Source organism: Pholcus phalangioides, unplaced genomic scaffold (genome assembly GCF_987345545.1).
Source record: "Pholcus phalangioides strain wild (caught in Gottingen) unplaced genomic scaffold, Ppha-v1.0 ptg000004l_1, whole genome shotgun sequence".
Lineage (NCBI taxonomy): Eukaryota > Metazoa > Arthropoda > Arachnida > Araneae > Pholcidae > Pholcus > Pholcus phalangioides.
Genome location: NW_028301597.1, coordinates 46,115,823 through 46,142,774, shown reverse-complemented (window position 1 = coordinate 46,142,774; position 26,952 = coordinate 46,115,823). Strand labels below are relative to the sequence as shown.

The window sequence follows — 26,952 nt, the reverse complement described above, 5'->3', positions numbered from 1 at the left end:
TGATAATTGGCAATTCCACAGTAAATCAGCAACATTTCTAGTGAAAACGGACGATGTTATCCGGGTTTAATTAACACAATTTCCCGCATTTTTCTCGATAAAATATGGTCATGCTAATCATAATGAAAGTTTTGCATTTGATTGCAACTGAGTATATTTTTCATATCCACACTGTCTTGGAAAATGCCAATCTAGGTTGCAACGACACCTCGGTAATAACGAAAAATATTCAAGAAATCATCGACATCATTATAACCGATTTTGACCGTAATATAAAAAAAAGTGACTATAAATGACATTTTTCTGAAAGGAAATTATTTTAATTATTATTCCATAATTTTTTTTTATAAAAGAAATTAATGTTTCTTTCAATTTAAATTATCATTGTAATTATTTTCGATTCGTTCTGACACACATTAGGATTTATTGTCAATTAAATAATGCTGCCGAATGCTTTGGACACACACAAAAGTAATTTCTCTTACCGAAACATTAATAAATATTTAAAAGACATTATACTTTTCTATTTGACATCCTCTAAATACAATGAATACAATTTGAACGCTTCACTAGAATAACAGACGGCAAATAGCTGCTGGAGGCAAAAAAATGTAACAAATAACTTCTATTATTTTGTTTAATGACTTCCATCTTAATTCATGATAAATGAGTTTCCTTCTCTGTTGTATTTCAACTATTTTCAATTATAGCCCATCATCTCCCCCCCCCCCTAATAAATAAGGTGAAGCATTGAATTCCAATTAAAAATGAGAATTATGCATTATGCTCTACACATTTGCAACACCTGATAACTATTTAATTAATGTTTCTTTTACTAATCAATTTCATCTTTATCCACCGAATACGTCGCATTCGATTCAGTTTTGAAATCCATGGAAATGTATGAAGCACCCAGTGAATATTACGATTGAAGTTTTGTGTTTTTAGCAAACACAGTCGGACCCGCTTATAACGAGGTGCTCGTTTTCCACAAAAATTCTTATTAAATCTGGTACTCACTAAATCCGTTTTGTAGTCAAAAAACAAGAAATTTCGATAATTAAGCGTTTATAGCGAGTACATTCAACCAAACTGTTATAACGAGCTTAGTTGTTACGGCACCTCTACTTTATAACGGCGTTATTCAGCGACCCCGGCTGCATAGGCGGAGATAGACATATAAAAGGCTGTGTGGGGGCATGATTGCTAATTCATAGGAATGTATTTTCATCAGATCAGTCGGCTCCGTCATTGATGCTTGGAGGAGGAGAAGGGCATTACTGCAATGACCCGACCCCCGTATCTCCGCTCATGCCCGGCCAATTCCCATAGAAAATAATATTAATGAACTTTGCTTATAACGTAGATGAAAACGTAACGACACCTAAGCTATAATAACATCGATATTCGGCAACGCCCGGCTGTGATTTCTATGGATTATAATATTAGTGTACCTTCCTTACAACGTCGACGAAAACGGCACGACGTCGGATATAACGACACATTGGTCACTATCTCTCTTTCCCTCTGATTCCGTTTTCTAGGAAATTCCTCGAAAAATTCCCAGAGAGAAAAGTCCTGTTTTTTTACGAAAGCTATTTCAAGTGCTAAAATCAGCGATGAAGTAATATCAACGATAAACTGTATCATAATAACATGATCATTCTGGAATATTTGTCACGTAGAAATTTTTTTTTTCTTGCCGTAAAGTAATTTTTAAGTCCTTGATGGCTTTATGTAGCCTTTTCTGAATCCAATTCCCAGCGAAGAATTATTTAATAGAAATAATTGGCAGTTCGCAGAGAATTGGCAACATTTTTAGTGAAAATTGATGGCGACTCTGATATAAGATTTGAGGAAAGAAGTTCGTTGCTTCCGTAGCGTAGTGGGTTTGTGCGCTTGGCCTGCATGCGGTAGGACTGTGTTCGGGTCCCCGTGTAGAGGCAGTTTAGTTTTATTTCATGCATTCATCTTCGCATCCGGCATCAGTTAAAACGTTTGAACGAGCACTGTATTGAACAAAATGCATCAATTTACTCGTTATATTCAGACTCTCGCTAAAAGTGGGTCCGACCGTACTGTGCTATTCATGGTAGGGGGGGGGGGGGGGTGAATCAATAGACGATTAGGAACTCAATGAAATCCAAGTAGAGAAGGATGAAGACCGTTCGAATTTTAAGGAAAGGTATCGAATAAGAAACCCCCAGAACTGGGTAGTATTTTCAGGGGAGCGTGCTCATCAACTGTTTTCGCAAGTTTTCTAAGAGTATCGTCCTTCTTGATTGAAACCTTGCTAAAATGTCCCCAGATTTCAAAAAGGGTAGTATAGAAGCCGTTTCGAGTTACAGACTTTTAGTTTGATGAGTTTGTCCGCTTCCTGAAACTCTTGAAGTTATTATGAAACGGGAACCATCGAAGTAAATGGAGTAAATAATGCACTGTCGGCTAACAAGCACGAGTACCAGAAAGAGGAAAAATCTCCAGCGTAACTAACACGCTATACGTCTAAGATCGTGAGCTCAAAGATGTTATCTATGTAGACTTTCAGAAATCATTATAAGGTCAAAAATGGCAAATTCTTGAACTCGTGAAATTTGGATAGTTTGCTGCTTTCTGAGGTACCCTACGGAACCGGGGGAACATGGGAAATTTCCTGATTGGATAGACATCAGAACTGAAGTTGCTCAAAAGAAGTGTGCTATGCGGAGATTTTTTTTCGATTTTCATCGATGAATTCGATCAATGTGACGGGAAGATTGACACCGAATTCGTAATATAACGTAAAATTGATGGAGGTAGTTGGAAATTCTAGCGTTAGAGTATTTCTCCAGATCGACTTGAAGTCAATTGGAGCGTGGGCAGATGGATGTTAGTAAAGCGTTTAGGTTTGACAACTGTTACCTCATTGCCAAATGGAAGTTACACAGTCCGCGCCATTTAACGTGATGACATCCATGACATGATAACTATATCCAAATAACTTGAAAAATTCTGTTTTTTTCAGACTTAACGCATTTTTCTTCTATAATTGAATATCCCTTATAATTCGAAAACAGTTTGAGGTAGGACAGGGGTGGCAGGGTGTTTTATGTCCCACTTGGGCTCGTCTATCACCCACCCCCCTTTCATTTAGCAGAACATGCCATGTTAACCCTGGGCCTGTAATGATGTAATGAAGAAATAAGTAAGGTAAAAAAAGTATTTAAAAAAATCTGCGTGTGAATCTCGTGCGATAGAAGTAAAACTTCGATATGAATAGATTCACCTGAATTATGTAAATTTGATTTTAATTATTTCAAACTGAATTTAGAAATTTTAAATTGAATTGTAAATAAGATTGATTTTGTTGACCCCTTACCATTCCCCCTCCCCTAAACTTGACCCATTTGATCCCCAAGACACCATCCGCCCCGCGGAATTATAACGAGGCGTCATATGGAATTATAATGGAACCCGCTGTAAATCCCATGTGCGGCAGATTTGTTCACTAAAAATCTCTGATGATAATCGGGGTTAGCTCTAAATCAGAAAAGGGGGGGGGGCTTTAGTAAAGGAGCGAAGATTAAGAAAAAAGTGAGAAACACGGTGTATTCCGCGTTATGACAGCGTAGTCAATTAGGATTTGGCACAGTGACGTCACAAAACTTGCTTTCGTGTGCGAAATATACTTTCATGTGGCCGGGGGGGGGTGCAGCGTCACGGGGGTATGAACAGGTAATAAACCGTCTTTGTCCGACACGAATCACCCAAACAAACAAACCCCCTCCCAACTCTATTTCGTTACCCGGCCGAATGTCTATAGACACCCACCAGTACCACAACCCCAAAACAAATCTGATTCTCGGAACTCTTCCTCACGCAGTCAGTTATTCTAGGAAACAGATTTTCAGGAAAAAGAAAGTGTGCTGAATTTCGTTTCCCCCAAAAAATACACTCCCCGGATAAAGAAGTTTCACTTCAAAAAAAGTAGCTTTCTTTCAGTTCTTTGCCAGCTTCTCTTTCAGTTGACCACGTTTACGGTTTTATTCACCGATGAGCGTGTTGGAACCCGTTTCAGTTTCAACACGAAATTGTTATTTTCCAACGAGTATCAAGAGCATTTCATTCACAGTGCCTCGGTCAGAAGACTTCCACAAGGAAATTCTGTGGAACGTTCCCTACGCGTTAGGGGCAGTTCAAGTATTACAATTAAGCAAATTTTTAGCCATTTTTGACCCCCCCCCCTTGTCAGCAAAATTTCGTCATCAGCTCTGCCCCTCTGAATCTCAACTCATATTTTCATAAGGGGAGGTTGATTACGTAAGCATTATCCAACCCCCCCCCCCTTGTCATCAAAAGTCAGCAAATCGGAAACCCCCATCGATGATAACGTAATACTTGAACGGCCCCTTATGAAAAGTTATTATTATACATATATAAATATTATTATATTCATAATGCACAATAGACAGTTCCATTCTAATTGCTAAAGGCTCACAATTTATGAATTAAAAATAGAATGCTAAATGAGCAAAAAAAAAAAAAAAATCCTGTTTTGGAACAATTGGGAAAAAATGCTTGATTTAACAATTTTTGAAACCTGTTTTGAAGGGAAAAATACGGGATGCGCATTTTCCCATACGTCCCGTTCAGCCCGATGGAATACATGGTTATCGTACTCACAACCGGGATTTCGTTCAGACATAGTTATCAATCAGTTATTAACATCACAAACCACGAGTCCCAATCAAAGCACTTCGGTGTCGATTTGATCACATTAAGCGGCATACCACGTATAATGATTGATTTATTTTCATCTCTTCCCGTGTTAAATTTTTTTTTCCCCATCAGTACTCGGATCACCATTCGGAACAAAACAAAATATATACATATAAAAAAATGAATTATTATAATGCTTTAAAATTGTTACAATGCAAGAACCGAAATCCATATAAATCGAAACTCTTTATGTAAATTTTTCTTCTAAAAAAAAATTAATGGAAATATCTAATTTCTCTCAAGTGCTAATGAGAAGCGGGAGAACAGTTTTCTTTATTAATCACGGAAATTATCTTGAAATTTTTTTTTCCAATCTCCAAGGTAATTTAATTAAAAGCAAATGTAATTTTATTCAAAAATAAATAGTAGATGCCACTGTAATTAATATTCTTAATTACGCAAAATATTTATTTATTCTGAGATATATGAGATTTTATAAAAACTATGTTTTACAGGCGTTTTTTTTTTGTTTTTCCTTCAAAATAAAACTCATATTTGCATCTCCGTGTATGTGAGAAGGCATCTTATTTTCTGATTCTGTAATTATTATTTGTGAAGATTGTGCTGAGTCTAGGTATAATCTAAATAGTTTCCTTTTTTATTTAAAGAATTTTTTAAATGGGGAATGTATAATTTTTAAAAATTAAAAAAAAAAAAAAACAAGATTTAAAGACAAGCTTATAAGGCCAGCATTGCACTATAAAAAGTTAAAAAATTTCTTTTATAAAATTAAAAATTCAACCAATAAGAGCATCGGATACATCAGAGCGTATATTACCAATAGGGTTATTGGTGTTTTTCCAAGTCTTGTATAAGATTTTTATCAAACTTTTGTAGTGTAATCTCGGCCCAAGAAACCTTACTACTGAGATAGAAAGTGAAAGAGATGAAATAATTGTCTAAGACCGGGATTGCAATATAAAAGTTTGATAAAAGATCTTTTATAAAACTTGAAAAATTCAACTAATAGGAGCATCGGTTACATTGGAGCAAATGCAGCTGGTGATCTTATTGGTTGAATTTTTCAAGTTTTATCAAAGAGCTTTTACAAAACTTTTATAGTGTAATGATTACATTACAAATGTTTGATGAAAGTTATTTCTATACAACTTGAAAAATTCAACTAATAAGGTAATCAGTTGCGTTTGCTCGAATGTAATCAATAACTTTACTGGTTGAATTTTTCAAGAATTGTAAATGAACTTTTATCAAACTTTTATAGTGTAATCTGTAATAGTCTTATAAAAGTTGTTTTATGAAACTTGAAAAATGCAACCAATAAGAGTATAGGTTGCATTTGAGCAAATGTAACCAATAGGCTGAATGTAACCAATAGTATTGGTTGTTTTTTCAAGTTTTGTCAAAGATCTTCTACCAAACTTTTATAGTGCCATCCTGGACTAAAATAGAATATGAGAGAACAAAAAATCAAGTAAACCCATTAATAAGCCTATTGGTTGCATTCGCATGAATGTAACCGGTGGGATGATTGGTTCCATTTTTCAAGTTTTATCGAAGAGCTTTCACAAAACTTTTATAGTGTAATCTGTGTGAAAAGGACTTGTATATACTAGCTTCCCATTTCTGCTTGCGAGTGCCAAAAATACCAAATAACTGAGATGCGCACTAAAAAGATTGTGCACCCCCTATTTTAGGTCCACTATATAAGTTTGATAAAAGAACTTTTACAAATCTTGAAATACAACCAATAAACTGATCAGTTACGTTCGAGCAAATAAAACCGATCAGTTCATTTGTTGTATTTTTCAAGTTATATCAAAGCGCTTTTAGGAAACTTTTAAAGTTTTAATCCCGGTTTTAGAGAGATTGTTTTGTATATTAAAACGAAATTTTGCTCGATTTCCATCGTAACCTTTCGTTTTCTCTTTCATATTATTTTACCTCCTCAATTTTGCCTTTTCAGTATTTCCTAACTCTATTCCTAGATTTTCAATAACATTTTTTTTGCGCGTTTTTTATTTATTTATTTAATAATAAAACAGAAAAGAGGAAAATAGTTGGGCGCGGTCGATATCAGAGAAAAATCATTTTCCTCCTCACTCCTTCTCTATGATGCAACTTATCTAAAACTTCTCGGAGAGACGTCTTCGGCACAAGCACCGATATTTGAATCGATGACTACGCACGCGAATCCACCACGAGTAAGTACGAGAAGAACACTTCCATTGCCATCCCTATGGGCTACCTACAAACATTTAATGTTCCGCCGATGACGGTATTCCATTTGGCTGCACAAGCATAGCATGCATGTATATTTGTGTGTGGGGGAGCCTTTAATGTAACCAATAATTCCTGGTGTGTTCGACCTCGTCTCTTCATTTTTATTCATTTTTCTACTCTCTGTTCGCCACTCTCTCCGACCAGCCTCCCCGAATGGCGTGTCGTCATTTTTGAAGTATTGAAAGTGTAGAATAACGTCTAGGAGCGGAAAAAGTGGTTGATGAGATTCAAAAAGCTTTGTTTCCAGCTCCGTATTACGAATATGGTTCCCTCCCTCCCTCACCAGCCTCGTAAAAGTATATGCGAGACCTTCTTCTCCCATAGCCCGAAATCTCTTCCAAAAGTATACAAATTGTCGCTAAGCACGCGAGCCCATAAAGAGTTAAAACCCGATATCAAAAACTACCGCCCACATCGGGCTGCAGCGCTCTGTAATATACATATGTATGAGTATCCCAGATTTAGTTTGATTTAAACGAACGCGTCAATATTTTCTCGGACAAGAAATGGGAGACTAGTCTATAATTCATAAGTTTCATATGAATCGGATGTCTTTAGGATCTCTCATAATTAATACGGTATTTATGATAAGGGTTTAGTTTAACATCGAATTTTGCTTAGAACTGTATATTAGTAGACAGGAATGAATGAGTTACTTAGAATGAATATTTTAAGTACACGTCCTTTTGAAAAAAATTAGAACACCCCAGAAATATTTACGAAAGCTGTTCATGAAATTCTAAAGAAGGAAAGCCCAAATTAAGGGTATGGTTATAATTTGTATTTTCATCTTCTAAGAGGTTCTGAATGAACATATCGGTGGAAAAAAATTTGCTTAATGTTGATTGAATGTTTCTTAAAGTGTCAAATTATTTTTTCCTCTTTGTTTCTAAAAATTAGAACACACTGAAAGTTTCTTTTTAAGAACTAGAACACCTAGAACTAACTACAACTGACTTGAATCAGATTATTGCATGAATATTTTCACGCAAATTTACATCAACTTGGTCGAATTCGTGTTTTATGTTTTTCCTCTTGCGCATGTACAAGCCCAGAATCGTTCAATCTTCGCATTATGGGTAGAAAAATGGGACAATTTTGCAAACGAAAAATTACATGTGCATTTGCTTGGACAGTATGAGTAAACGCGTGCCGATACCGTACGAATATGTTGTACAATGACCATCTATGGCTGTGACCACTGATGTTTATGCAAGACATTGAATTTATAAGTCAACAGCATAGATCTGGGTCGGAACTCAACCATGAATCCCATCGTGGCTATTTTAAAGGCGATAGCAGCTGGTTTGCAGTTGATTAGCTTCTTTATTTTTAGCACGACTCCATAATCTCTTGATAGGATCAGCATCACGTACAATCATCAGATATCACGAAAACCACCGAAGTATCTATGATGTTTTTTGATGGGCATTGCCGAATTCTCATATAAAAATGCCAGTTGAACGTGTAGTAAAAATTCAGAAAGATATACGTGATATCGTGAGCTGTAATTTAAGTTACTGGCTGAGAGTACCTGAATTATAAGGGATTTTCTCCCCAAATTGATAAATTTTTTTTCTGTCATTTGATTATTTCGTTGAGTTTCTTCATTCTGACATCATAAACGTGTGCTATGTTCAAGCACTTCTCTTATATAGCATCAGACACACGTCTTCGCATAAAGCTGTGGGCTTATTCTCGAAATGATCAAATGAGAGAAAATAATCGAAATACGAATTTGTGGAAAATCCCTTATCTTCTAGGTACTCTTAGATAAAAACTTTAGTTACAGCCCACTACATCCCGTATATCTTTCTGAATTTTCGCGATAAATTCAACTGAAATTTCTATATAAGCATAAGCTGCATATATACCGGGCAACTAAATAATAAAAAAAAAGTTAAATAGGTATTTCCTACGCATGCGCAGTTAAAAATCATTTATTAAGATACTCATATTTCATTGAATAGGTGATATTATCAAATTCTAAAATTTCTATACGTGGTATCTAATGTAAAGTGCCAAATTATCTGCGAATTTTTCATAAAAATTGGTTGGGAAACTCCGCATGTTTTAAATGCAAAAATCATGCGGTGAAAATTGGAATTTTCTGTCAAGGCGATGACGTCAGCTGGTACCAACTCCAGCGCGTCATGAGACAGTCCTTATTATATGACTCTGCAGGTGATTAGGTCCTCATCCCGAGAAATCCGACGGAGTGTAACATCAGTGCCTCTCCTAAAAGCTCTAATCAGGCACAAGAAAAATTGCAATAATTGGTGCCATAAATGTTGCCATCAATGATACAATAATACCAATGCAGCATGATACAGCTGATATTCTTTTAGCAAATAACAATGCCGTTAATTCTAGTTTATTAATTCAGAATATTTGATATCGTTTTACCGAACCTTGCTGTCAGGTGAGGGGGGGGGGGCTCAAATGGTGCAGCACCCCTTCCCCCCGGATAAATCAGACGCTACGTTTAAGTGGATATCCCCGGTACACTTGACCAAATTCAGCAGAAGGTATGTGAGGCTGCCCCTGGGCCATGGGCTGTAGAATGAGTTAACAAATAAGCTAGTGAATGAGTGAGTCACTTTTTGAGTGACCGAATGAGTGGTCAAGCAAATGAGTGAATTATCAAGTTGGTGAGAGGTGAGTGCAGGAGTTACTGAGTAGGTAAGTCAGTAAGTGAATGAATGGGTGAGTGTCAGTACGAATGATGGGTTGAGTGAACGTACAACTTACTGACTCACTCGCTCATTTGTTCACCTGCTCACTCGCTCATTTGTTCACCCGCTCACTCGTTCATTTGCTCATCTACTCCACTCACCAACTCCCTACTCCACTTAATCAACCACTCATTTTCTCTCTCACGTACTCATGCCCTCTTTCACTACGCCATTTTGTCGATGTATTGTTTGTCGTTGAGTTTTTCTAGCGGGAAATTGTCACGTCGGCGAATCGCGTGGTGGTGAAATTTTATTTCAGTAAATTGCGTGGCGGTGATTAGTTATCGGTAAATTTTCTTTCTGTGAATTTCTGCGGGTGAATTTTCAATATGTAAATTGTGGGCGATAAATTTTCCACACGTGGCTCTCGCGATGGTACCGGAGCACTGCACCACTCGCACCTCAGTGATAGGTGCCACAGCATTCACGTAAAGAGTTTACATAGTAGACAAAAGCAAGATTATATACAAATTGAAATATTTTCGAACATCTGTACATAGAATAAATATTATAACACCAACACTCGGCATAAAATATGAATTAAAATTTGTTTTGTGGAGAATCTCTTACAGCAAACGTCTGTTTTGTAAAAAAAATTTACGTTCGATATCCACTACATTTCCACCGAAACTTCTTGAGCAATGAATTCGTAATATATTACACACATAACAAACAATTTACAGACTATAAAAATCGATAACAAGATAGTGAATAATTCAAGATAAACTGCAGAAATCTTCCCTATCGTCGGTAGTAAGCGATGTTATCTCATGACTGAATCGGAGGATTTAAATAATTCACGGGTCGACTTATATTCCGAATATGTGAATAAAATCATCACAATTTCAAGAGATTTACTCCCAGTATCGAATGCTCCCTTATAGCTCCGGTTTATTCTTTCTTTTGTTATTCTTGTGAAATTACTTGGAATCTATTTCTTTTCTCTCTAACTAAATGCAAATAGGATTTACAATTTCGGAAAGGATTTTTCCTCTCGTCGACGGATCCGAGACTTTGACTGTGCTTAATGTTCTTACAAATTTTTCAAACGTAACCAATATCTTCAAAATGGGGAAAAAAGTGATGCATATTATAATATTCACAGGAGAGAAAATACCTTTCTATATTGCAATGTGCTGAATGAAAATGAATGAAAAAAAGCAATGAATGAAAAATGAATGAAAAAAAGCAATGAATGAAAAATGAATGAAAAAAGCAATGAATGAAAAATGAATGAAAAAAAGCAATGAATGAAAAAAAGCAATGAATGAAAATTAGAAGACGTTATTTAATTTCATATTTTGTCTCCTACGTATATTAGTTTAAATTCTACGTCATTATGTGTATTTGTATTTATTTCGCCTTCACAAGTACAGTATATAGCGGAAGCGCTCAGCATTTAGCAGGGTGCGGGGTCCTTTCATTGGATTGGAAACGCGTCGCGGGTCGCTTAAGTGCTCTGGAACTGTGTCAAGGGTGGGTCTTTCAATGATCCGCAAATACGCCGCGGGTGACGTGGAACTGCACTAAAGGTCCAAGTGGGTCCGCGTTCTCAGCATGTCTGATCAATCAATGTAAATGTTCTCATCGATAGCATCGAAACCAGGAGGGGAGTGGGAATGCAAATTCTCAGCAGTGGCTCGCGGTTTGTCGATATTCAGGCTCGTCTTACGCGCATCTCTGAGATGCCCCTTCCTCAAATAATTTGATTATTCTGAGGCCCATTATTAACCTTTCTGACTCCAAATGCCTCCTGCTTACCAATTTACATGCTTAATCTCGAAAATCGTAACAGATCTCATTATCATGAGCCCCCCCTTCCTCCCCCTTGCATTCGAGAGCCTGGGCTGTGCCCCGGTGAGCGTTAAGACGGCTGTTTGTCCCCTCAGCAGTGCCGTACGATTTGGGGGGGGGGGCAGCGGTTGCTCGTTCTTATCGGTTGCATGAGCCGAGGCTCTGCTGGTGCTATTTACCAAGCTGTTGCGCTGAAGCTGGTGAACTGTGAGGGCTCGTCTTCAGCAGTTGCATAGTGGTTGGAATTGTATTTTCTGTTCATCCACAGCAGTGGTTAATGGGTTGGAATCATTTCTCACTCTTTCCCAAAAGTATGGTTAGTCCCTTAAGTGATCTTCAAATTCGCCAAGGGTCACTAAAATGTTCTGCAAATGTGCCACTGTCTGTTTATGTGCTCTGGAACTGCGCCGTGGCTCACTCAAGTCATCTGGAAATGTTTCACTTGGTTCAATTGAAAAAAAATGGTTTGATGTGCCGCGGGCCACATAAGATGATTCCGTTGATCTCTCGTGTGAAAAAATATGTATCATATTATGATTGAGCTAGTGTCTCATTTATAAAAATAATCTAGGCAGACGCACAACACGATACTAGCATGACATGAAACATTCCAGCATTTAACTGTCTTTACTTCGAAACATGGAAGACCAAAATTCTCTCTCATTTTATCCAAAGTAAGATTTAGATATCCTGAAGAAGCTGGATCGCTTTCCTCTCTAATGGTGTTCCACTACGATTTATTGCATAGTAATTGTAGTTGTAGCCAGTTATGTCTTATAGAGGTGAACATAGTTACATAATTTGAGTTCCAAGATAAATTATGTGGTCTCTGTATTTCCAATGAGTACAAAACAGTTAAAAAATTCAGTCAGACAGGTTTGAAAAATATATGTGCATAACTTTAGGCATTTCATTATCAAACTAGGGATTTCGATGGCAGGCAAACTTGCAACAGAAAGAAAAAAAATAAAGGGATATAAGTTCTTACGTATTCGGGTCACGCGTAAACTCCAAAACGTATTGACAGAAAATTTGACTCGTATTGTGTTCTTCAGAAAATCTGGACATGAAAAGCTGAACGGACGAACGTGAATTTGCCGTCATGTCTCAAAAACATCGTCTAAAGTATTTCATGCGAAGAAGAAAAATGTGGGTGTCCAGTTGTTTCCGCACTCTGCTGCCAGAATACATATGAAGCATAACTCAACATTTGTATAGGTTTTTTTTGGGGAAATATAAAACGTTTGTAAATTCTCTCGAAGGCTACTACAAGAATGGAGATGTGAATTCGCATGGAATAGATTTCGTTCGATCTTCACAAGTGAAATGGCACAAATGTGAAAATGAAAACCATGGACAAGTTGGAAAGACTTGTCCATCGAATAAGAACCGCTTATTACTGAAAATTACATTCAAAAGTCATTCCTTTTATTGTTGTAAGAGGGTGACCATATGTCCCGTATTTTACAAGACATCGGGGAAAGGAATAAGGAATTTATTGCAGAGAAATTCTGAGGAACCTTTATAAATTAATATTTAAATTCATTGAATTTGTAAAAAATATCATATAAAGGGTGTTTTTACAAACAAATATCAATATTTGTTTTCTTTTTACGAAAATATAATGAAGAAAATTTACATTTTTGGTCAGCTTAGAAGGGGTAACATGTCTTCTATGCCCCTTTCCCGGCGAGCGGCTTTTTCAGTCATGACGTTACTATATTTCTCCCATGAATTTAGCCTTGTCCACTATTTTTAATTCTATAGTGGTCTAAGTTTGCAAAAGAATAGGGTAATTTCATGTGAGGTTTTCTTTTTTTATCTCTACATTGTAAAATTTACATGGGGTAAATTGCCTCCCACGATAGCATTTGTTATTCTTTTACTCGAATTCTAGTTTGGTTTTTCAGATATCTCTCATTATTTCCAAAGGCATAATCAGTAGTACGAGGCTTGTTCAGAAAGTGTCTGACCATAAATTTTCGTGCGTGAACCAATGAAGCTAGAGGAACATGGTTTGATGCACGTATGAAAGCAATTCTAGTGCGTATGCTTGAATTTTTTTCCCTTCCTGTATGGAATAAGTTGAATTTATTTCAAAGTTTGAATGATTTAAAAAGAAAAGTTGCAGGGGTGGAAATTCATCCACGACAGTGTAAAGGGGACCTATTAGGACATGATAGTACTCCGCTGCTAAAACTTTCTCGTATGCGTCAATAATTAATCACTGAAGTATGTGACCACCAATTGTCACTCCATAACCACTGTTACTGTAATGTTTTTGCTCGCTGAACTTTAGGCCTATCCTTATGGTCATACGGTTGTCAAAACCAATCACGGAATCTCTACATCATCAATTGAGAGCTCCGACTTCATCCGAAAATTTCATACTTCCATGATTAATATTAATAAAAAAAAAAGAAATATTTGCCAATCTCTCCAGATTATGCTAAGTAACGAAAAGATTAATATCATAAATTGTTTATTAAAAATCGTCGTAATTTTTCAGTAGTAATGAAACCTTCCGGTGAAAAAAAACATTAGAATATAATGAATAGCGCGAAAAATTAATAATTCTCGATGCATTTTTCGCCAGATTTATTGCACCGGAAGAAAATATGGATACGATCACGCAATAAATCGTAATTATTAATGTAATGATCAGAAAACGAATATTTTCCTCTCGTTAATGATTCGAAGTCACGATCAAAATAATTTGAAGAACACATTGGATGAAACCATCTTTTTCTTTAATGAAAAGAGAGTTTTTCGAAGATGGAATCCATTTAGAATTGACTTTTCATTGAACAGCCAACCAGGAGACGCCCTGAAGAATAATTAATTTTTTTTCCCCTTTGCTGAATGATGAAGTTCCGGCTCTGTCCCGCACTGACTCCTCTTCCATTATAATACCTGGGATATTTATGGCAGCTGTCCATCTGAAAATTTTGTTCGGAAATCATGGGCGTGCCTTTCGAAGGGAATTACCAGTCACCGAACTGACAATTAATTAATTCATTTTGTTAATGGGAAGTGGGAAAAAAAACTAAGACTTGTTCCTGGATTTTATACATTGCCATCTGGATGCCGTTTTTTTTTACTCCAATTACGTTCGTTTACCTTTAAGCTCAACCCTTAGATGGAAATTACATAATAAGACTTATTAAGCCGGAAAAAACTTGAATAATGCAACCAATAGGTATTGATTACATTCGGACGAATGTAAGCAATAGGATTATTGGTTTTTTTTTAAAGTTTTCTATAACATCTTTTGCCAAACTTTTATAAAACTTTAAAAATGTCACCAATAAGATTACCGGTTACATTCAAGAAAATACAACCGATGATCTTATTGGCAGCATTTTTCAAGTTTTATGAAAGGACTTTTATCAAACTTTTATAGTACAATCCCGGACTTAGGCTGGTATTACACTGCAAAAGTTTCGTAAAAGCGCTTTGTTAAAACTTGAAAAATACAACCAATAAACTGATCGGTTGATTTAGCTTGAATGTAACCGGTCAGATTATTCGTTGTATTTTTCAAGTTTTATACAAGCACTTTTACAAAACTTTTATAGTGTAATCCCGGGCTTAGAAAAGTTAAGATATACCGTATTTTCCTCCGTATAATCCGCTGTCTGTTAAAAAAGTGGTTAAACATTGAAAAAGGCGGATTATCAGCCACACTGCGGACAATCTGCAGAAAATGAAGTTATCAGCCTGATGGAGTATTCTGATGAGTCTGAATGGGAAAGTTTTTGATTGAACTGCAAATTTTGTTTTCTGTGTAAATAATGCTATGGTTTCGTAAATAAATTTCATTAATTAGCGTACCAATGGGTTATGTCATTATTGAAACACTTATTATTATTAATTTAAATCCTGCGGACAGTACGCCGCCACGAATTATACGTAGCTTTTTTTTTTCTTTCTTGTAATTTCGCATGCGGATTATGCGCCACCGTGGATTATACGCAGGAAAATACGGTAATAATGAAGATTTCTGATAACTCTGTGTGAGCCTTTTTTGTAGCAATTGCACTTTAACTTAACTCTGTGGAAGGGAGTGGGGGTCATTTGACCTTCCAGGCACTGCAGGCCAAATTAAAACTCTCCATGAAGCCCGCGGGCCACCAAGTCCTACACTGGTATTCCCCCGTTATTAAACAGGGTTCCCCAGATTATTGAACATTTTTATTTACACGAAATTACGTCTTTTATTAAATTTTAATTTTTGTTTAATTTGGAAAAATTTCTTTTCACAATTCAGATTCTTTATTAATTATTTCTTTTAATAATTCTGATATTTGTTCCAATAACTATTCTGTAATTATTTTTTCATTAACTATGAAATTATTTCTTTCACAAAAATTCTTCATTTTTTTTCAGGAACTATAAATAATTCTGAAATTACTCTCAATTATTCCGAAATTATTATTTCAGTGATTCTGCAGCTTTAGTGATTTAAAACATTTAAAAACGACAATTCTGGAATTAATAAAAGAAACAATTTCGGAATTACTGAAATAAATAATTACATAATAATTTTTGAGTTATTTCAGATTGAAGTTAAGATCAGAATTAATTAATTTAATCAGTAATTAATCATGAAAAACTTTTTAGAATCAGTGTTAAAAATATTTTCAGAACTAATCAGAATTGCTAATTAATAAAATAAACAATTTCAGAATGAATAAAAGTTTTTAATAACTTTTGTCTCTGTTCAACTCTGCCCAATTGGTCCCTTTTATTAAGATGTCTATAAATTACATGAAATAGTGGCCCGCAGACTTCGAGAGAAGTTTCAATTCGGCCCGCCGTGTCCACAATGTTGGAGACCCGTACGATATTAATTAATATTACAATATTTTAAACCAATCAAAACAGAATCGTGCAGAATATATATTAATAAAAAAACTATATGAATTCGCCTATAACTTTCAACTTGGCTGTTCTAGTAATAGTCCCGGATCGCTAGCATTCGATCCTACGCCTATAGGTAGCTTACGCAAGTCCATTTGCTTGACCGGAGAAATCTTCAATAAGTGCCGTTTGTTCGTTGTAGCGAATTTGGCCCGAAATAACTTGGGGCCTGTATAAGTATCGTGTTGAAGGTCTCCCGCTCTCTGCGGAGAGGCTTTTTACAAATGGGAGGATCAGCCCGCTATGATGGCTCGATTATAGTAATAGCTAATTGCAGTGTAAAAGGCAAAAAGTCCATAAAAAATTTGGAAAATTAATAAAAAATCAAGGAATATTGATTCAAAAACAAGTGGTCTGCATGAAAATAATTGTCATGACGTAGATTTTCTTTCCCATAATTTGAAGAGGGAAACTGGAATTTTCCCTTATAGATCATCGTTTACCAAAAAAAAAAACTACATAACAAATAAAAAGGTACTTAGAGTAGATATAGCAAGCATCAACGACATTTCCAAACCTTGTTTTTCAAGATCGAGAAATGAGCAGCCGTTTTGCATTTTGACATGCTTGCACTCTGGAATGCGCAATGGAATGCAATCTGAAAACATTGCCTGTACCTTGAGCTAAAAAGGGTGATCATATTGAAATGCTGTAGTTTTACGTAGAGCAATAAACATTAATTACGCAATACTTGTGTCGCATTTGATGTCAAATATTTTGTTACAAAGCGCCATCTGCAAGGGAAATTCTGAACTTTTTTTAATTTATCAGAAAAAAAACCCTCTACGCTAAAATTACGTATTTAAATTCAAACCGCATTTATGAGAGTCAATCGGGTAATTTTTTATTAATTTTTAAAATACGTCACCTTTCCACCCACTCCGAAACTATATGACATAGTAAAAATAGCATCACTTCTGTACTTCTATAATCAGATACGTACATTTGGACCAAAGTATTCTCGCTGTTTCTTTGAATATTCTCATGGTTGAAGAGCAGCCAACTTGTTGTTTTTTATTATGCCATTTTTCTAACAAAAAAAAAACAACTGGTATTCTTTTTCATTTGTATTACCGTGACCTCGGGGTACGTTGAACACTTCTAAGGGCAGCTCTGCTTTCATTGGATGAAAGCTAAGGCAGATATAAAACCAAAATTAGACTGTATAATATTATTCGTGTTGGGAAGAAGCCCCCATGGTTTCTTTCGTATCATCCCCGCGTCTGGTAAATATTCCCAAGTTTTCCCCATTTAGTTTGATACATAAAACTTTAAATACTGAGCAATAGCTACTAGTTTCAGCAGTAAATACACAAGGTAAAACCAGAAAAATTCCGCCAAAATGAAAGGGCAATTCAGGCCTACAATAAAAATCGAAAATCACATATAACATAGGTGCGAACGCCATCCGGAGACGTTACAGGGATTTGTTGTTTCAGACGCTTTTAAAGCTATCCCGAACTCAAAAAGCATGAAGTCGCAATTCTGACAACATAAATACGTTTGGTCGGCTGAAGTTGGTTTTCTGTGGTTCCCAACTTCGAGGCGCAAATGCGAGCCGATCTCCCCGTTAAAAAGTCTCGCCACAGAGAGCAACAGACCTACAAACAGTACAAATATTCAGTCACTGCACATCACTCACTTCACTTCTGAGATATAGATGGCAGCACTGAAAAATCATACACAACACTAGATATGCACTCAGACTGTTAGGTACACACACTTACACTTCCGGCACAACTCACTAGGTAGAAAATTGCCTATGGCGATAGACCTGAGTTGTGCTCGGTTAAAAAAAAAAAAAAAAAAAAAAAAAACATAAATACGTTAATGGCCACACATACATTCATGTCACACATTCCGGCATGTACCGATTCGTTAGAAATTCTGTACGAGGTACATGTTGGATTAAGTAGTAGTAGTAGTAGTAGTAGCAAGCATGCAGTCCACGCGAAACTTCTGATAAATCGGTAGATGCCAGAATGTATGTTCTGAGTTTATTTATGTTGTCAGATGTGACTTCATGCTTGCTGAGTTTGGGATTGGTTTAAAAGTGTTGACGCAACAACTCCTTGAAGCGGCTCCGGGTGGCGCTTGCGCACCTATGTGATTTTGGATTGCCATCGTATGCATTAACTTTCCCTTTCAGTTTGGCGATGTTTTTCTGAATGACCCTGGATAAATAAGGATATCTCTAAATACTTGTAAAACAATAACTGCGCCCCGATACTCACATCTAACTTCTAGTAAGAGCGTCAGACTTTGTCCGTGTCCTTCGGTATTTGTCGCCGAACAGCTGTATCTTCCCCGATGTTTCTTCTGCACATTCTGCAACACCAGGGACTGATTTGATATGATGATTCCCGCCGAAGGATTTCCGTGGAAGGATTGGCCTTCGAAGTACCAACTGACGTCAGTGGGAGGGGGATTGGCTCGGATAAGGCACTCAAGGTAGACATCATTCCCTTCCTTGATGGTGGAGTACTTGATATTCGCTCCTAAGTTCAGGGTGACTTCAGGGGGATCTGTAAGGGGAAAAAAAGGAGTTTCATTGAGATAGAATACACTCACAGACACTTCTTCGGAAATTTAAACCTGTTATTGGTGATTTCTATTAAATTTAGATCCCCTAAAGTTTGAAAGACGGGATTACTTCTATAATAAGAAACAGTAAACGTTCTGCTCATTGATGACATAGATGAAAATCACCTTGATGAAGACAACTGGATATTCGATTCCTATGGGTGGCGGAGGGGAAGGATCAAAATGATGCTTTCAAGGTTTAAGTTTAATCCTCTCGAGACAAAGCTTTTCTATTTTCTCCTCCTTAGACATGAGTGGAATCTTCATTAGATGATCTTAACGAATGCGAAGATCAATCGACGTCCGCTGATACGAACTAATAACATCTTTTGTTTCGGAGTAACGTCTTGAATTATTTGAAACGCATCATATTGTTCTGAATTTCGAGTCACAAAATTTTCCCTTGTAACAACAAGTTAGAAATGCGTCGAATATATAGGCCTACGAAGTTCTATCTCTACTCTAAATCTCTTTAATTTGCTAGTTGTCATTTGGTTATGATGTAATTATAATTTTTAAAACTAAAATCTGAATAAAATGCTTTATGTTACCCATACGGATACAAACGAATTTTATTTCCTTAGAAGTTTAATGTGGCTTCAAACCGATTATAGTTCTTACTTGTCACTAATCATTCCAATTTTAGAAACTATGGAATATATATGTCCCGGTTGGCGTGAAAAGATTGAGACATGCTTTTGATTATGCATTCGTAGCTTACTTTATTCTTAGTGATTGATTGCAGTTATGCAAACATTTTCTTGAAGTTCGTACTGAAATATTTTTTTGTTCTATGAATATATATTTCAGTCACATTTATTTATCTATGAATTACAGGGTGTTTCAGAAGGGAATCCCTAACTTTTAAATGACATATATTGGAAACAGTTGAAACAAGTACATAGTTAATTTAATGGGAAGGTCTGTGGAATTTCCAATACGCTGGTTTTTCAAATTAGCTACAGCTTCGGCTAATAGATGGCGTCAGAATCTCGATTCAATGTATTTTAAACAGTGGATGAAATTGTCTTTTACAAAAGTGGATCAAATCACATTACGATGGATTCTTAATTATTTTGATCACAAATACTAGACACATTAGGAAATTTTTTTATATTTATCAAATTCACCAATTGCACTTGAGTATTTTTATCTGTATTATTTGTATTTATTGGGTATTATTATGCATAATCACAGACAAAACCGGAAAATTTCAAATATTTATCAAATTTACCAATGACGCTTGGGTATTATACATTTTCGCTGCTAAAAATGATAAATTAATCAAGACAATTGATAAGTATGCATAATAAACATGTATTATGCATAATAACCGATTTACCATAACATATACGTTAAAATAATAAAAAAACCCCCTGTGAAATACAGAAAAGTATAACACGTCGACTTACGACGTGTGTGTCGTAGCCAATTACGGTCGTAAGTCAGGGACCACATGTAATTTCATTTTTCAATGCACGAATCCGATCTCCGCAGACTTCATAATCAAATATCGTACATATGGAATTTGAGACTCTATTTAAAATAACAACACAATGTTCGCACTTGGAAATAGTTTATGACTCTCAACCATTAGACTCGCATTAAATTCCTTAAATTTCTTCCGGGAACTGCTTTCCTGAATCGTCCTTGTTTGAAATTCTTTGGCGGTGGGTTTTTCTCACGCCTTCATATATATATATCGGTGACATTTTTTTGTATCAAAATGAAATTCCCGGAAAGAGAAGATAAAAGAATAGAGGAATCGCGAAGATATCAGAGCTTTTCGCTCGAAGAAATCCAACGTTGGCTTTCATATTATTTTTCTCTCCGCTTGTTTCTAAATGAGTTTTTAATGCGTATCTGGATTTCTCTACCCAGGAAAAAAAAATATGAATTGAATAATTTTATCCCAGAGAAAAGTCTCTACCCCATTCGAGATGTTTCGGAGAATATTTAAAGAAGATTATGGAAACTACCCAAAATTAAAGACGATGGTTGGGGAAAAAGACAAAGCAAAGAAAATATCGGAAATATAAGGATATTCTTATTGAAAGAGAACAACCCGCTTATAGCGTACATTCAACTTAGTCCGTATATTTCTGGATAAATTGCTTTAAAGTAAAATAAAAACGGAGCGTTTGATAAATTTCCCGAAGCTATAACAGATGATTAAATAACTAAAACATTATGTTGATAACGTAGAAACAGTATATTAAATTCAGAAGAATTTATTATGATTCAACATGTTCATTTTATACTCGTACGTTTATTTTTAATATGTAGCGAATTCCAAAGACTTACACATTCAATTTATCTGATTATTTTCGAAATTTTACAGCAATAATTTCTATACTTTTAACCAACATATAACATCAGAAATCTAATTCATTCTTAATATTGAAGAGGATCTTCTGTTCTCCGTTCTTGTAATTTAATTTAATCGAATGTATTGAATGCAAAATTCTTTTCAAATAATGATTTTCAATGTTTACAAAAATATTTATTCATTGGTATACATAAGGATTTTTAAATATATTTTACTCCAGAGAAAAGTCTCTTCCTTCCTCGTTTTGAGATGTTTCGGAGAATATTTAAAGGGCATTGTGAAATCTATCCAAAATTGAATGAATAATCCAAAATGGTTGGGAAAAAGACAACGTTGAATGTGTCGAGAAAAATTAAGGATATTCTTATAAAAAAGAACAACCAGCTTATAGCACATACATTAGACTTTATCCTTTTATTTGTTTAAAAAAAAATTATATTTTCATTTATTTCTCTATTTATTTATAGAAAAATTGCTTTGAAGTAAAATAAAAAGAAATGTCTGATGCATTTCCCGAAGCTATGACGCATTATTAAATGAGTTCAGTTTATGAAACAGTATATTAAATTCAGAAGAATTTATTTTGATTCAGCATGTTCATTTATACTCTTAATTTTTTTTAGTGTATTTTGAGTTCGAAGGATTATTAAATATTTAGTTCTTGAATATATATGTTCAGAGGGATTTCGAAAAATTCCAGAGCCGTAATTTCTCTATTTTAAGGAAATGTAACAGTCGGAAACAGAATATATTCTCATTATGGAAGAGAATGTTTTGTTCTTCGTTTTAGTAAATTAATTTAATCAAAAGTATTGAATTGAAAGGTTTTTATTTTCAAATATCGATTTTAAGCGTTTAAAAAACTATTTCTTCATTTGTATGCAGAAACTTATAAAGTGTGTTTATTAACATTTGTATTACTTTTATTCCAGAGAATTTTTTTCTCTTTCGAGATGTTTGGAGATAATTTAAGGAAGATTATGAGAATCTACCCAAAATTAAAGACGATGAATGGGAATAGACAACGTAAGATATGTATTGATAATATAAGGATACTCTTATTAAAAGAGAACAATCCGCTTACAGCAGCATAACACACATTTTGAGCTTAATCAAAATATCTCTGGAGAAATTGCTTTAAAAATAAAATAAAATGAAATGTTTGATAAATTTCCTGAAGTTTTATTACTCGTGATTAAATGAGTAAATTATTATGTTGATAAACGTAGAAACAGTATATTAAATTCAGAAGAATTTATTATGATTCAGCATATTGGTTTATACTTGTAACTGTTTTTTTAATATACAGCGGAATCCAAAGAGTATTCATATCAAATTTTTCTATACTATTTTCAGAGAAATTTCAAAGTTTCGGAGCAACAATTTCTCTATTTTTAGGAATTATAACAGAATTTATTTGAAGAGAAATTTCTCCATTCTAGTAAATTAATTTAATCGAACGTATTAAAGGCAAAGTTTGGTTTTTTTTTTCAAATATTGATTTTCAATATTTCAGAAAATATTTCTTCATTGGTACGCCAAATCTTCTAAAGTTTGAGTACTTTTTAATATACTTTCATTATTTTTTTATTCCAGAGAAAAGTCTATTTCTCTCCCTCGTTCGAGATGTTTCGGAAGATATTTCAGGAACATTATGGAAAATCTACCCGATATTAAAGACGACCTTTGGGGAAAAAGGAACGTAAGGAATGTATCGAGAAAAATAAGGATACTCTTTTTCAGAGAGAACAACACTCTCATAGCATACAATGAACTTTATCCTTTTATTTCCTCAAAAAATTTCTTTGAAATAAAATAAAAATTTAATGTCTGATAAACTTCCCGAAGCTGTAACGCAAGATTAAATGAGTAAGTCATTATGTTGATGGAACAGTTTATTAAATTCAGAAGAATATATTATGATTCAACATATTCATTTATACTCGGAATTTTTTTTTATGAATAGCGAGTTCGAAGGAAAATATTAGATATTCAATTCATGGCTATTTCAAGAGAAATTTGGAAAAAAAAATTCACAGAGCAATAATTCCTCTATTTTAATGAAATATAACAACCGGAAACAACATGTTCCTAATTTTGAAGAGAATGTTCGGTTGTCCGTTGAAGTAAATTAATTTAATCGAACGTACTGAATGCAAAGTTTTTTTTCTTTCAAATATTGATTTTCAGAGTTTAACCTCTTTACAAGATTCATTGAGAGACTGGCTATTTTGTGGAGATGAAGATTACAAGGAAGAAAATTCATCACTGCCCCCAAGGGGACTCGAACCCCGGTCTCTCGCTTGCCGGACGAGTGCTCTACCATCTAAGCTATGGAAGCAGATAGAATGCTGGAGATCCAATTTTGGATCGTATATACCATATATGCGCATATATGTATATATATATACGCTCCAAGGTTGAAACATTCTATCTGCTTCCATAGCTTAGATGGTAGAGCACTCGTCCAGCAAGCGAGAGTCCCCGTGAGGGCAGTGAATTTTCTTCCTTGTAATCTTCGTCTCCACAAAATAACCAGTCTCTCAATGAATCTTGTATTGACAAGTGGAGAGGACATTTCTATATTTAACCTCTTTGTTCCAAACAACGGTTTTCAACGGTTTTTAAATGGCTTTAATGATTCTTTTTTCAAGTTCAGGCTTTAGGTATGCGTAAGGGTACCCAAATCAAATGGTAATAGTAAAGATATAGACCCAAATCAATTAATTAATTAATTAATTTTATTCATTTTTTTTCTTTTTAAAGGGTATTTTGACACATAATAAATACAAATCAATCAAAAAATGTTTTTGTTAATGGTTATTTTTGTCTCAGGTTTGAAAAGGTTAAGAAAATATTTCTTCATTGGTATGCAGAAGCTTATAAAATGTGTAAGTATTTTGTAATATATATTTTATTATTTTATTAGAGATAATTTTCTCTCATTTGAGGTGATTCGGAGAATATTTAAGGAACATTATGGGGAATTTATCCGAAATTAAAGACGATGGTTGGGAAAAAGACAATGTGAGGAAACTATAGGGAAAATACGGATATTCTTATTAAAAGAGAACAACCATTAAAGTATAGCATACACATTAAACTTTATCCATATATCTCTAGAGAAATTGCTTTGAAATAAAGTAAAGAAAACGAATATCTGATAAATTTCCTGAAGATATAACGTTTCATTAAATGAGTAAAGCATTATGTTGATAAACGTAGAGACAGTATATTAAATTCAGAAGAATTTATTATGTATCAGCATGTCCATTTATATTCGTAACTTTTTTTTAATATACCAAAGAGTATTAAATACAATATCCAATTCATCTCGATTATCTTCGAAGGAATTCCGAAATTTTCAGAGGAATAATTTCTCTATTTTTAAGAATTATAACAGTCAGCAACATAAATTATTCTTAATATTGAAGAGAATGTTCTGTTTTCCGTTCTAGTAGATTAATTTTATCGAAAGCACTGAATGCAAGTTTTTCCAAATATTGATTTTTCAGTGTTTGCGAATATATTTCTTCATTGGTATGCAGAAGCTTGTAAAATGTGGATATTTTTTAATACACTCTTATAATTTTTATTAGAGAATTTTCACTCTTTCGAGATGTTTTGGGAGAATATTTAAGGAACATTATGGGAATCTATCCGAAATTAAAGACGATGGTTGGGAAGACAACGCAAGGAAGTATCGGAAATATAAGGATACTATTATTAAAAGAGAAAATCCCTCTTGTAGCATAGCATACATTGAACTTTTCCCCGTATCTCTAGAAAAATTGCTTTGAAGTACAATCGAAAAGGAATTTTTGGATAAATTCCCTGAGACTATAACACGTGTTTAAATAAGTAAATCATTATATCGATAAACGTGGAAACTTCACATTAAATTCGGAGGAATTTATTATGATTGAGCATGTTCATTTAGACTCGTTATTTTTCTTGACTCGTTATTTGCGAAGATATCTTTCCGAAATATATCTTCGCAACAGTCAGTTGTTAAAAAAAACCTTCGTATGGTAGCGGAGAGTGACGTCACCCTTGTATAAGTCGCCATCTGGTTGCAACGTCAGCAGTTGTGAGTTTGGCCTGAATCTGGTCCGGCCGTCCATGTACGGTCCCTTTCAGTGAATACGAGTTCCAAGGAAAGATTGAGAGATTCGGTGCCTCTGTAGTCTAATGGTCTAGGGCGTTCACCCGGATAGTGAAAGGACGTGGGTTCGATTCCCCGCAGGGACAGTTGAATTTTCACTCTTTCCGAGATATATCTTCGCAACAGCCAGTTGTTAAAAAAAACCTTCGTGTGGAGCAATAATATTTTACCCGATATAGCTTTGCCACTCTAATTTATGTACGTTTTTTTAATTGAAAAAAATTGCTCTTGTATGTGTTGTCTATATGCATGCGTAAAAGTTTCATTTTTCCCCCATATACATGTTATTGTTGTTTTATTTATTGTTTTGTTTGTTTTACATTTCTCGTCATACATTAAGAAGTTTTTTTTTTGTGTGTATGCTTTTTCTTTGTTTATTTTTATCATTACGTTCTTTACTTGGCATTCATAATTTTGTCTATTTTATGTTGTGTACGTGTCGTTTTTTTAATGTTTCTGTTCATGTGTCGTGTTTTTCATTCTATTCCTTAATATTTCCATCTATGTTTTTAATCATCCGTACAGGCATAATTGCGTGTGGATGGTAAATACGTTTAACAAAAATTAATTTTAAATATTCATATGTGTGAAATGAATAAATTTTATTTGATAGAATATTGAAATTAAATACTAATTTCTTGATTAGTTTAAGAGAAATTGTAAAATTTCAGAGAAAAATTATTTCTCCATTTTTAGGGAGTATATCAGCCAGAAACCGAACTTATTTAATCTTAATATCGAAGTTCTCCGTTCGAGTAAATTAATTTAAACGAACGTATTGATTTCGAAGCTTTTTCAAACGTTAATTTCGAATGAATTTCAATGTTCAAGAAAATATTTTTCTCACAGGTATTCAGATGCTCATAAATTTTGAGTACGTTTTAATATATTTTTGTTAATCCCAAAATCATTCAATTATTTATTTACGGTAAATTTGAAGGAACAATAAATATTCAATTCTGAATTTCAGAGAAGTTTCGAAATTATAAAGCATTAATTTCTCTATTCTCAGAAAATGTGGTAGTCAGAAACAGAACTTATTCTTGATATTGAAGAAAAAGTTTTTCCACTTTTATTTAAGTATATTAATTTAATCAGAATTATTGAATGCCAAGAATTTTAATATTGATTTCCGGATGAACATTAATGTTCAAGGAAATATTCCTTCATTCATATGCTGAATTTTATAAATGGTGAGAACGTGTTTGAATTCCTTTTTATTAAACTCAAATTTCCTTCAAAACCAGAGAAGTCTGAATTGAAACTGATCATTCGCAACCTGTCAGCAAAATTATTTTTCTATAATCAAGGCCATTTTACGTCAACAAACGTGAAATTAACTAATGAATAATATTTTTCTTAATGATGGGCTGTCTGTTTCCGATCACGCTCAAAAGTAAGAAAAAGATTCGGTAACGAGATAG

The 26,952-nt window shown here is 34.5% G+C and overlaps 1 protein-coding gene across 1 annotated transcript in view; it reads right to left on the bottom strand.

Moving 5' to 3' along the window:
• Positions 1–26,952, bottom strand: part of LOC149087699 (neural cell adhesion molecule 2-like) — a 271,875-nt gene that overhangs the window by 59,989 nt on the left and 184,934 nt on the right. The window contains exon 6 of the mRNA XM_089231589.1: positions 18,686–18,976. Within this exon, the coding sequence (XP_089087715.1) occupies positions 18,686–18,976 (291 nt within the window). The remainder of the gene's footprint in view (positions 1–18,685; positions 18,977–26,952) is intronic.